Source organism: Bos taurus, chromosome 13 (genome assembly GCF_002263795.3).
Source record: "Bos taurus isolate L1 Dominette 01449 registration number 42190680 breed Hereford chromosome 13, ARS-UCD2.0, whole genome shotgun sequence".
Taxonomy (NCBI): Eukaryota; Metazoa; Chordata; class Mammalia; order Artiodactyla; family Bovidae; genus Bos; species Bos taurus.
Window position 1 is genome coordinate 51,622,329 of NC_037340.1, and position 12,297 is coordinate 51,634,625.

Below are 12,297 nucleotides of genomic sequence, written 5' to 3' on the forward strand. Positions count from 1 at the left end.
CTCTGGATAGACCTAAGCAGATGGTGAAGTCTGGTTTCATCCCCAGAAAGTTCAGAGGCTGACAGCACTGCCCTACACACAGTGTTGTCATCTACACTGCTTAGAGCTCACTTTTCACTCACGGGGGCAGCTGCTCATGGTATACCACTCCATACACTGGCCAAAAGGGAAGGAGGCCACGTAGGCATTGGAGTCCACGCACTGCTTCATGTTGCTGCACCACATGCACTCCGAGCTGCCGCTGGTACACTCCCCACAGGCTGTCCGCAAGGCACAAGGGGTCCGACACTGCTTGGCACTGTGGTTAGCTGGGAAGTGAATCCAAGAGAGACATTTAAAGCTCCCACCATGTCAGCTAAGGTCAAAGGCTTTGCAGTTTGGTTGTGACCCACTAATGTGTCATGAAGTCAATTCAGTGGGTTACATTAAACATAGAAGAAAACACAAAATCTTAGGGTCATCATGTACTGGTTAGTCATGTATATTTATACACTTGGGGGGAAAAACTGTTTTTATTTTCAAAGAAAAGGACAGATATGAGGGAACAAGCTAATTTTTCCATAAGAGAAGAGGTTCTAATATAGGAGACCCAAGATGAACTTCACAAGTTTTACTACCCACCTGAATCTGTAACATTATATCTCTGTATATTCTAGGGAAAGAAGAACCACAACATTCATTAACTTTACCAAAGCACCCAGAATCCAAAATGGCTGAAAAATTTCCCTGCAGGAAGGTTAAATAATAAATATTAATGTGACTCCACAGTGATCTGAATTCTCTTCCACATCCCTGCATTCCTCAGACAAATTATAATACCTTCCTAAAATGAGACCTGATGTCAATGGAGTCCAGCCTCCCACAAGCATCCACAAAATTCCAACTACTGCCTGTGAGATCCCCTGCAGGAGAAGGGCAATGGTCAAAGGCTTGTCTGTGTGCTGCACATGCCACCCGTGCCTGTCTTTATGAAACTGAGACGTGCCTAGAGCAAAGCTTCAAGCCTGTGCAGCAACTCCAAGTGGAGGCTCCTTCAGCACTCTCCTGCAGCGTTATTGCGCTGAAGGTTTGCTTTTCCTTCCTGTTGTTGTTCAGCGGCTAAGTCCTATCCGACTCTTTGTTACCCTATGGACTGCAGCACACCAGGCTTTCCTGTCCTTCACTATTTCCTGTAGTTTGCTCAAATTCATGTCCACTGAGTCGATGATGCTATCTAACCATCTCATTCTCTGCCACCCTCTTCTCCTACCCTCAATCTTTCCTAGCATGAGGGTCTTTCTCAATGAGTTGGCTCTTTGCATCAGGTGGCCAAAGTACTAGAGCTTCAGCATCAGTCCTGCCAATGAATACTCAGGATTTATTTCCTTTAGGATTGACTGCTTTGATCTCCTTGCTGTTCAAGGGACTCTCAAGAGTCTTCTCTAGCACTACAATTAGAAAGCATCAGTTCTTTGGCACTCAGCCTTCTTTATGGTCCAACTCTCACATCTGTACATGACTACTGGAAAAACCATAGCTTTGACTATATGGATCACTGTCGGCAAAGTGATGTCTCTGCTTTTTTTAATACACTGTCTAGGTTTGTCACTGCCTTCTTTCCAAGGAGCAAGTGTCTTCTAATTTCATGGCTGCAGTCACTATTCAAAGTGATCCTGGAGCCCAAAAAAATAAAATCTGTCTCTGCTTCCACTTTTTCCCCTTCCATTTGCCATGAAGTGATGGGACTAGATGGCATGATCTTAGTTTTTTTAATGTTGAATTTTAAGCCAGCTTTTTCATTCTCATCAAGAGGCTCTTTAGTTCCTCTTCACTTTCTGCCATTAGAGTGGTATCATCTGCATATCTGAGTTGACGTCAATATTTCTCCTGGCAATCTTGATTCCAGCTTGTGATTCATCCAGCCTGGCATTTCACATGATATACTCTGCATATAAGTTATATAAGTAGGATACAATATACAGCCTTGTTGTACTCCTTTCCCAATTTTGAACCAATTAGTTGTTTCATGTCTGGTTCTGTTGCCTCTTGACCCACAGGACTATACCAATTATTTTTCTCCCCACTGACACTATCTTTCTGTTCAGTATCCCTGCAGTGATCTGCTTGCTTTTCTGATTTTTTCTTTGGATTTTTTGTTCTATCTTCCACAGCATTTCTCTGCCAACACCTAGAAATATGCCTTTTGGATCAATTGTCAATACTTTTTGTGGTCAATAAACCAATCAATCTCACTGTTAAATAACAACATTCTAAATAACAATATTCTAATTAGCATATTGTTGTTTAGTTACTAAATTATGTATGACTCTTTTGTGACCCCATGTACAGAGTTCTTCTGTCCATGGGATTTTCCAGGCAAGAATACTGGAGTGGGTTGCCATTTCCTCTCCAGGGTATCTTACTGACCCAGGGATCGAACCTACATCTCCTGCACTACAGGCAGATTCTTTATTACTGAGCAACCAGGAAAATGCTAGATATTTTTAGTTTTGTTAACAGCTCATACTACTTCCTTTTGCTTTAAAAATTCTGCATTATCCTCTGTTTCATATGCTTAAAATCAATACTCCACCTGTGTTTTCATGAAAATTTCACAACACTTAATTATGCCTCCTACAGTTTCTCTTTCAATGAATGTCCAGTAATGTATAATGCAACCATATACTTACCAGGCCTTTCACAGACACTACCATTGAGTGGATTGATGCAGGTTGCAGCCTTTAAGCCCCGAGTACTGGGTTCTGACAAGATCCCACAGAATCCAGCATCACTGGGCTCAGATGGCATCCACTGTAGTGAACTATTTGTGAACGGGGACATATCTTCCCAGCACCAATAGGACACATTGATCTTCCGAAGGCCAACCCATGGGGTTAAGGTGAACTTGGACTGTAGGCAAAACAGACTATGAATATAATCAATGTCTTGACCAAAACTAGCTTCTAGATAAAAACTATTAAGTTACATGTATCCAAAGGACACAGGAAAACCTCCTTATCTCAAATCAGTCATGGTAGATTAGTGCAGACCTTTATTTTTATGTTACTTATCATTCCTGGCACTTTAATATGGCCATTTTACAAAGGATAGAAAAGACATCAAAGAAAGATGTCAGAGAAGACATCAGAATTTTCACAGAGATTAACAGCAAAGTAATAATCAAGTTCCTAAATTTCTATACTCTATGACAAATGCTATGAAGAGATAGCCACCCCCAAGCTGGTTGAAATATCTATTTATAAATGAAATACCATATCAGTATGTATGAAACACTGGTTATATGCCTATTGTTATCTAAGTCTGTTTTGGGAGCTCTGGCTAGGTTAGATGATTGAAGATTCCCAGGTTCAGCTGGGGAGGCAGAGCGTATTGGCTGTCAATAAATTTTATAGGGAATAATAGGTCAATGAATTCCTGGGAATTCATTCCAAGGAAAGTCTGTCTCTTGCTCTACTGAAATGTCCTTCTTGTTGCAGTTTAAAAAAAAAATTTGTACAAAGTTTAGCCCAGAAATAAAAGATATTTTAACTGTTGCTAGTTATAAAACAAAATGTACAGTATTTCCATTCTGGGGAGGAAAAAATAAACATAAATATTGTGTGCTCAGTCACACAGTCATGTCCAACTCTTTGCGACCCCACGAACTGTAGCCCATCAGGCTCTTTTGTCCATGGGATTTTCCAGGCAAGAATACTGGAGTGGGTTGCCATTTCCTTCTCCAGGGAAAATGCTTATTAAGGGACTTTAAAAACAGCAACAAAAACAATACCCTAAAGTTGTTACTTTTAGTTGCAGTGAGTGATATTTATTTACTTATAGGATTTGGTACTGATCTCTCATAAGGCCCAGCTACAGCAATTCCTTCCCATTCAGTCTGCACCAGTTATGCAAACTTACCTGCAGCTCACCCCTCAATCTCTGTATCTTTGATCAATGCACAGAGAGTCCAGCTCATTCCTTCTGTCTTCAGGAGTTACCTCTTTCTGTCTGTCAGCCTGCCTCTGTCCTAAAGGTTACAGTGCCCTTTCTTATTTTTCCAAACAAACCAGGGCTCTAAGTCAATTTATAGCTGTGGAAGCACATTACTTTAGTTGTCTCTCAACTGTCAATCTGATCACAAGACTATGAATTGTTGAAAGAGCACTATCTTGTGAGTATCAGTTAACTGAGGGTGGGACCACTGTTCTAGGACTCTGGACTAAATACACAAAATGTCATGTTGTATATCAACTACAAGCTGCCCAAGAGCAGTGGATGGACAGGAAGAGAACTTGAGGCCTTTCTGTGCTCAGAAACTTTTAATAAGAAGATGTCCTCTCCTTTTGGGCTGATCAGATCTAAGAAAGACCCACAGATGTCCATTTTTAGGATAATTAACATTAAATCATATTATACACTGTAATAATGCCTGAAACCTGGTTTAATTCAACTCAGCTAATTAATAATAGCACCCACTTCCCCAATCCCAGCAGAAGCTAGGGATAAAACAGATATGAAATAGTCTACAGATATCACAGGATATGTGCATATGTCAACATGTTACTATTCAATATATACATAATTATTAATTTGTAATTTAATGAAATATGACTAATAAAAATGTGTTGGAAATTTCAAGATAAGAAAAGAATATATAATATTAAAGGAAGAGAATTTGACAGTGCAGTTCTACAGTCTATTACACTGCACTTACTCGCATTCCTCCTCCTGCCAAACATGTCACAGGTAAGCTGCAGTTATGCTCTTTGTAGAAAGATGGAAGTTCCAAGGATTTTAACTCACCATGCTCTGTGATGACTGCATGATTCGCAGCTGCTTAAGGACAAATTCTACCTTCTTCTGAGTTGTAAGAGAAGCCAAAAAGGCATTGTGGTTTCTGCAGGACAATTTTGCATTGTCATAAGTCTCCTTGGCAGTAGTAATTTTCAAACATGAGTTTCCAACCAAATGCCAGCCAATGCCACAGATATTTTCTTTATTAAAGAGGGGAGAGAAAACAAAGAGGTTTAGAAATCACACAAAATTACTTATATTACCACTTTGAGTCACTGGAAATCTAAATAATATTTTTGAGTTCAATTCTAGATACTTCATTTGGATGTGTTGAGTATATCAGACACATTACCAAGGATCAAATACAGATTAAAAAGAATTTTTTTAATGTTTATCAGTCTTATTTCCTGGACCTCAAATGCATATGCTGAGGTCAATCTTCCCATGTCTTAGACAAAAACATTTGTTTGATGACAGTGTTAAATTTATAAAGCATCTTTTGAAGAACAATTAGAAACAGACTAAAATCCTAAGTAAAAAGTAGAATATGCATTACTGAAAAGATGGGGTAGAAAACTGCAAGAACAGAAGTGAGTTGGTGAGTGAACAAGTCTACAAAAGACACACTGTTTTCACATCTAGTGGGAGGTAAACTCAAGTTACACAAAACATCCTAAAAGTGAGACGCAAAGAGTCTTTTGGGGAAGTAAGCCAAACCAGGGAAGTTTATCTGCTCTTGTGACCTTCCTGAACCCACAAAAAGAGCTGCTCAGAAGTTATACATGTTTCCTGGAAGACAGTGCATGAGCAAAGCAACTTCATTAGAACAACAGTACCCTGGAGATACTCTCAACAATGTTCATCAGCAGCCAGTGAGATGAAGGGAAAGTCACAGGAAAGGGATCATTTAAGAGAGATAAAGACTAGCTCCTCAAAGTGTGGCATCAGTGTCACTGCTTGTTGAAATGCAGATTCTAGGGCCCCACCACAAATCTGTGCCAGATTCTGGCTTCTGGAAAGACCCCAGGTACTTTGCTGTGTACTCAAGTTTGTGATGTAATGAGGTAAAGAACAAGAAGTCCACTCCAGCAAGCTGAATCAAGTACTTCCAAAGGACATTCAAAAGGGGCCCAGTAGAGCCCAGCTACCCTGTACTTCTATTGTACAGAGCCACAGCAGACCACCTCCTGGACTTCCTCGCTAAGCAAATATATCATAGAGTTTCAGCCATGGCTGGTTGGTTTCAGGCTCACAACTCATCATCCTGAACCTCAGAAGTGGTATAAATTGAGCTATCTGGGGCTGGGGTCATTTCAGGAAGTGCTGCTGAGAAGGGCATCTCTCCTTTCCTTCTTGTCAGAAGGTGAAACACAATTCATAAAGTACCCAGCAGACTGGCCACTGAGATTGCTGCCTTCTACTCCCAGGTTACCACTGCAGAGTGGGGTGGGGACAACAGAGCAGGCTCAATGATATGGAGTCAAGCTGTGATTCGATTCTCCACAGCAGCAGATGACGCTTCACTTGCTTTCAAAGGATGGTAGAAGTAAATTCTTAAGAACTATATTTCTGCTTTAAAAAATAACAACCACAATAATGGAGTGGGGGATGAATGGATAAAATGAGTTCTCCCCTTTGGCTGGGTTCAGTCTAGGCTGCAGTATTGACAGTGTGTGCGTGTGAAGTCTTTGGACCCATCCACATCAAGATGCCTCTGCAATGCCTACCGGGCAGGGCGATGCACTCCTGATTCCGGGGCTCCCACTGGCAGTTCTGGTCCAGGGCACAGCTCCTGCAGCTGGTCTTCTTGTTACAATAATACATCGGGTTATCCTTGGGGCAATGATCATACTTGAAAATGGAGATCTAGAATACAATGGACAAAAGCTTTTCTCTTATATCCACAGAGAGAACTCATGGGGAGGGCAACTAGGATACTAAAAGCAACAAAGTCTAACTGAGGAAGCAAACTACAATAAACAGATAAACAAATAAGATGTAGGTGAAGCAGCACTGCAGTGGAAACATTATAGTGAAAAGTTCAAGGACATGCAAGGATCTGGCAAGGAAACAGTGCATTCTCTTAAACACCATGTTTCAACTGATGCATCTGTAAAATGTGAATGTTGAACTTGCTGCTTTTTAAATCATCTCTTAAACAGTATAAAAATTTTATATTTTATGAGATGTTTACCGACTGACAAAGAATGTCTTATAAACCGTCAAAAATTATAAAAGTTGAGTCATTCTTTTTTTTGCCTTATAATCTAATAAAAATCATAAATGATAAGCATAAATTAGGCTGAGTCAAAATATAACGTAAGACAAGGAGATTTTGCAAAGGTCTATTATTTCCACACTTTATTTTGGCGGCTACACACCTGACTCACTTTCAGTTTCAGTCCATTTCTGCTCTCCAACCTAGCATGGGTAGAGGGAGCACGCCATTACAAGCTTCACACGAATCTAGCCCTCAGGTACAGCCATGCCTAGGGACTGGGGCATACTCAGAATAACAGTCTTGCCTTCTTCTAAAACACAAACATCAATCCTCCTGGCTAGTAGAACCTTTGGAATTTGGACATTTAGAGCATCTCTTACTAAAAGAAACTTGACTCAACAGTAAAATCCAAATCAACACTGAAGATTTCAAAAATAATTCTGGGCTAGTATTTATACCATACACACTAAAATCTATACCTAACCCCACTCGGGATTTTTCTATCCTCTGAAATCCCTGAGAAACTGACCTGGCCTTCTGTGCAGCTGTGGTTCGTAGGGACACAATGGTCATTGCACCACTGGCAGCCATTGGTGTTGGCTGTGCAGCTGTAACAATCCGTGAGCTGGTCACATCTGTCATGGTCAAAAACTGTGAAGACAAGGAAAACTCATCAACTGTGGCAGCTTCTTTTCAGAAAAGTCACAGTCCCTTACAGCTGATGTTGAGCACAATATGACACTGACGCAAAACAACCACCACAACAAAAAAGTAACAAGGGTTGAAAGTAAAATGAGGAGTGAAACTGGCAGGAAAATATATTGGTGTCTTCAGGTTTAAATAGCACTTAGAAATAAGTAAACAATATGAAGAAAAGCCATTTTGTACTCCACTCTCCCAACAAAAAGTACACAGAAGGTGAAAAACAACGATAGAATAATTCAACAATAAGGGAAATAGGTCTGGTTCTTTGAAGACTTTTCTTCCCAAGAAAGAAATCAACTAGCAATTCAATGAACACCAAGAGCTGCCCAGGAGCCAAAGAAAGAAGTACAGGGGACCAAGCCATTCCTCCTAGCTATAAAGGCAAGGCTGCTCTGGGTTCAGGAAGCAGGCAGCACACAGAACCCCAAAAAAGGCAATACACATATATGTAAGAAATTCTGGGTTACTACAGACCTGTTGATTTCCTACTGACCCTAGATGAGTCAAGGTCAGCAATGAAAGAGAAGCTATACAACTTCTGCCTCATCTATTCAACCATTCATGGACATGGCACATGGTAGAATCCATGGACAAGAAAAGGCAGGAAGATCCCCTCACAAAGATCCCAGCAACCTGCTCCTGAGGCTGTTCTTCCTGCCCTTGTTACCACTCCACAGCCTGGGCCCACACAGAAAGCAGAGTAAACCAGGAAGGTGACACTGGAGACGAGTTCATAATGAATCATCTAAGGGAATTAAATACTATTTCCTATAAACCTGCACATTTAATTTGAACTTTTTAACATATGGTTAAAAAATAACCACTTCACTGCTTTTATCCCTTTTAGGACTAGCCCTAAAATGTTCTGGTCATCTTGGTTCTCTAGCACTCATGAGACCACCAATGAAGCTGGAAAGTTGACTGGATGTTCCTTACTGAGGATTTATGTTCAGTTTAATTTGGAACTTTCCAGGACAGTTGAAAGCTGCCTCTGTCCATCATAACTCACATAGTGACTACTATACCATGGTAACCCTAATAGCTAAGAAATTCAGTCAACACACTTTAAATAAACTGAAGTGAAAAAATAATTTGCAGAGACATTTTTTTTACTTTAAAAAGACTTTCTCACATATGACTTCACTGTACTGCACTGTGCTGTATGTCAGGGAAAAAAAAGGGTAATAAGAAGCTGAGTAGGTAAGGTGAAGAAAACTTGGACAATACAAGGGGTGGTTCTAGAAGCAGGGATCACTGTTCATCTTCAGCAACTGCCTGCCTTGCTATCACTGCTGCGCTCAACTAGAGAGGTTAGAAAAGAATAATACTTTGCAAAGACAGTAACTCTACCTCTATCTATTAGAACAATCTACTTCAACATAGCATTTCTGGATTGGCCCTCTTAATCTTATCCTTAATGTCAGAACTGCATAATTCAATGTGGTAGCCACTAACCACATGTAGTTTTTATTTCTTTTTGGCTGCCCAGCATGCAGAATCTTAGTTCCCTGTTCAGAGATGTAACCCATGTCCCTTGTTGCAGAACAGCAGAGTCTTAACCACTAGATCGCCAGGGAAGTCCCCACATGTAGTTTTTAATTTAGTTAAAATATAAAAATTCATTTCTTCAGCCATACCAGTCTCATTCCAAGTGTTTGATAATCACAGGTAGCTAGTAGCTAACATATGGGGACAGTGCAGAGATAAACATCTAGGTTCTGAAGCTGGTAGAAGGGATTCCCTGGTGGTTCAGATGGTAAAGAGTTTGCCTGCAATGTGGAAGGCAAAGGTTCAATGGGTTGGGAAGATCCCCTGGAGAAGGAAATGACAACCCACTCCAGTATTCTTGAGCAGAAAATCCCATGGATGGAGGAGCCTGGCAGGCTACAGTCCATGGAGTTGCAAAGAGTTGGACACGACTGAGTGAGTTCACTTTCCTTTTCCTCTGGAATAGGTATACAAAGTCTGTGCAATGCTAAAAATGTTTTTTCTTCATCATTAGCAAACAGCAGACATGGCATGTTCCCATCCACTATACAAATGTTTACAAACCAGTTTTCAAACATCCATAAAGCATTTGCCTATGTTATTACTGGAATAATTCTGGATAATAAAATGAACACTGTAAAGTTCACATAGGTAAGTGCCTTCACAATTGAGATAAAATGAGATTTCAAATTAACTTCATGTTAAGAAGAGGAAAAAAAACATACTTCTTTTAGAAAAACATTCTGACTTTATCTTTTCTTGTGCTTCAGGTGCCAGCTCCCAGGAGACACACTGAGATGACCCTGTGTCCCACATACACCGAACACCAGGTCCTGCTGCGAGACAAGCAGCTTCACTCTGGTGTGCTTCACACTGTTCCGATGTGAATACTAGGATGTCACTGAGGAGGAGACTATTAAAACCACCAAATACATACATGGTTCTAAAAGAAAAAAAAAAAGACAGAAAAAGAGTTTACTAGAAATCTACATAAACAAATGTATGATATACTTTTTATAATCTTTAGACAAACCTCACATATCAAAAGTCCTGTAAAAAATTATCTTTCAAGATCTCAAAAATCACTCTTATACCTTACCTCCCAAAGCCCAACCTTTCACAATGGCCTGTGCTTAGTCAGAACAGTTACAATAACCTATCTACTCTTCTGGCTGCTAGCATAGATAAAGGCTCTCTAATCAAAACTGTGTAATGAAAACAGACCATAAGAAAGAGATGAATGCATATAGAAATTTAATGCACAGTACAAGCTGTATTCTAATCAGTGGAACAGATGATTTCTCTTCCAACTCTGATATGCCATAATCTGCCAGGAAGTTTAGTACTAACCCACAATGAGGTATCAAGCAATTTCTTCTCACTGTGTCTCAATTTTCCCCAAATCAACAGAGGACTAATTAAAGCATAAAGATTCTGTGGCTGTATTTTTATTGTATCTGCAAACTGAAATATATTAGTAACCAAAAACAAACACCAGGTTTAATTTTTAACTTCATATTGGCTTACTTAGTATCACATTATGTAGTCTGGATTCAGAAGGCAATGGCACCCCACTCCAGTACTCCTGCCTGGAAAATCCCATGGATGGAAGAGCCTGGAAGGCTGCAGTTCATGGGGTTGCTGAGGGTCGGACACGACTGAGCAACTTCACTTTCACTTTTCACTTTCATGCATTGGAGAAGGAAATGGCAACCCACTCCAGTGTTCTTGCCTGGAGAATCCCAGGGTCGGGGGAGCCTGGTGGGCTGCCTTCTATGGGGTCGCACAGAATCGGACATGACTGAAGCGACTTAGCAGCAGCAGCAGTCTGGATTCAACTAGTCAATTTATTGCTTGAACCAAATAAGCACCATCTGCCTCCCAGTACCCCTGCTCCAGTACTCTTGCCTGGAAAATCCCATGGATGGAGGAGCCTGGTGGGCTGCAGTCCATGGGGTCACGAAGAGTCGGACATGACTGAGCGACTTCACTCTCACTTCTCACTTTCATGCATTGGAGGAGGAAAATGGCTACCCACTCCAGTGTTCTTGCCTGGAGAATCCCAGGGACAGGGGAGCCTGGTGGGCTGCTGTCTATGGGGTCACAAAGAGTTGGACACAACTGAAGCGACTTAGCAGCAGCAGCAGCAGCAGCAGCCTCCCAGTACAGCAGGTATTCTTAGCAATCCTGAATACTTCTGGTCACATCGGCCATGTGAAGGTAGGCAGAGTCCTCCAAAGACGCTTGGAGCAATGAACTGGAAAGAACTGCTGCATTTGCAGCAGTCTCAATGTCCCCAGCCCCCGCTTCTTCCTGCCTCCCTCAAAAACCACAAGAACAACAACTACGTGACGCACAGCTGGCCCAGTGCTGGTGCTCAGTTAAGGGAACCATCATTCAAAACATGTGACTATCTTGTGAATCAGAGTTTCTCCTTAGGTAAATTACTTCACAAAATTAAACTAACCATTATAGCAGAAATTAACACAACACTGTAAATCAACTATACTACAGTAAGAAAAATGTTGAAAAAATATTAAAATAGCTATGGTTTTTTTTCCTACATGACTCCCTTGTCATGCCCTCCAACCCTATGCATACACACAGAAACATATAGGCTCAAAAACTCCACTGGGATTATACAAAAATAAACACATTATAACCAATTTTTAAGCCATTTCCAATTTTGATTCATGGTTAAACTACATCTTATGATAAATTGTCAACTCTCTGAGTTCATATAAAACCTCCAAATATTTTGATAGAAAATCCACTTTTTTGCTAATTATCATTATGGTACTAATAGCTGCCATTTAGCAAATGCCTATTACCTGCCAAGTCCTATGCTAGGAAAACATATTAAACATGAAAAAAGCTGAGGCCAGGCACCCACAGGTTAAGATGATAACAAAATGTACCCACTGCTTTTCCAATGAAAAGCATCAACAGGCATTTACTAGAAAACTTTAAGGGTTTTCCTTACTGAGGCAATACATATTACAATTTAAGATAACATCTCAAATTACAATAAAAAAATCCTTCCACTCTAATCTATACTTATCAAATGTTTCTACTATAAAACCATATTTATTGCTAAGTTTCAACTAAGT

General features: G+C 40.4%; 1 protein-coding gene across 3 annotated transcripts in view; it reads right to left on the reverse strand.

Annotated features, from left to right (window-relative positions):
* Window positions 1-12,297, reverse strand: part of ATRN (attractin) — a 186,471-nt gene that overhangs the window by 76,968 nt on the left and 97,206 nt on the right. For all 3 annotated transcript variants that reach the window (NM_173995.3, XM_059892370.1, XM_005214485.5), the window contains 6 exon segments: window positions 123-308; window positions 2,670-2,889; window positions 4,783-4,973; window positions 6,501-6,639; window positions 7,524-7,645; window positions 9,913-10,130. In NM_173995.3, the coding sequence (NP_776420.1) occupies window positions 123-308; window positions 2,670-2,889; window positions 4,783-4,973; window positions 6,501-6,639; window positions 7,524-7,645; window positions 9,913-10,130 (1,076 nt within the window).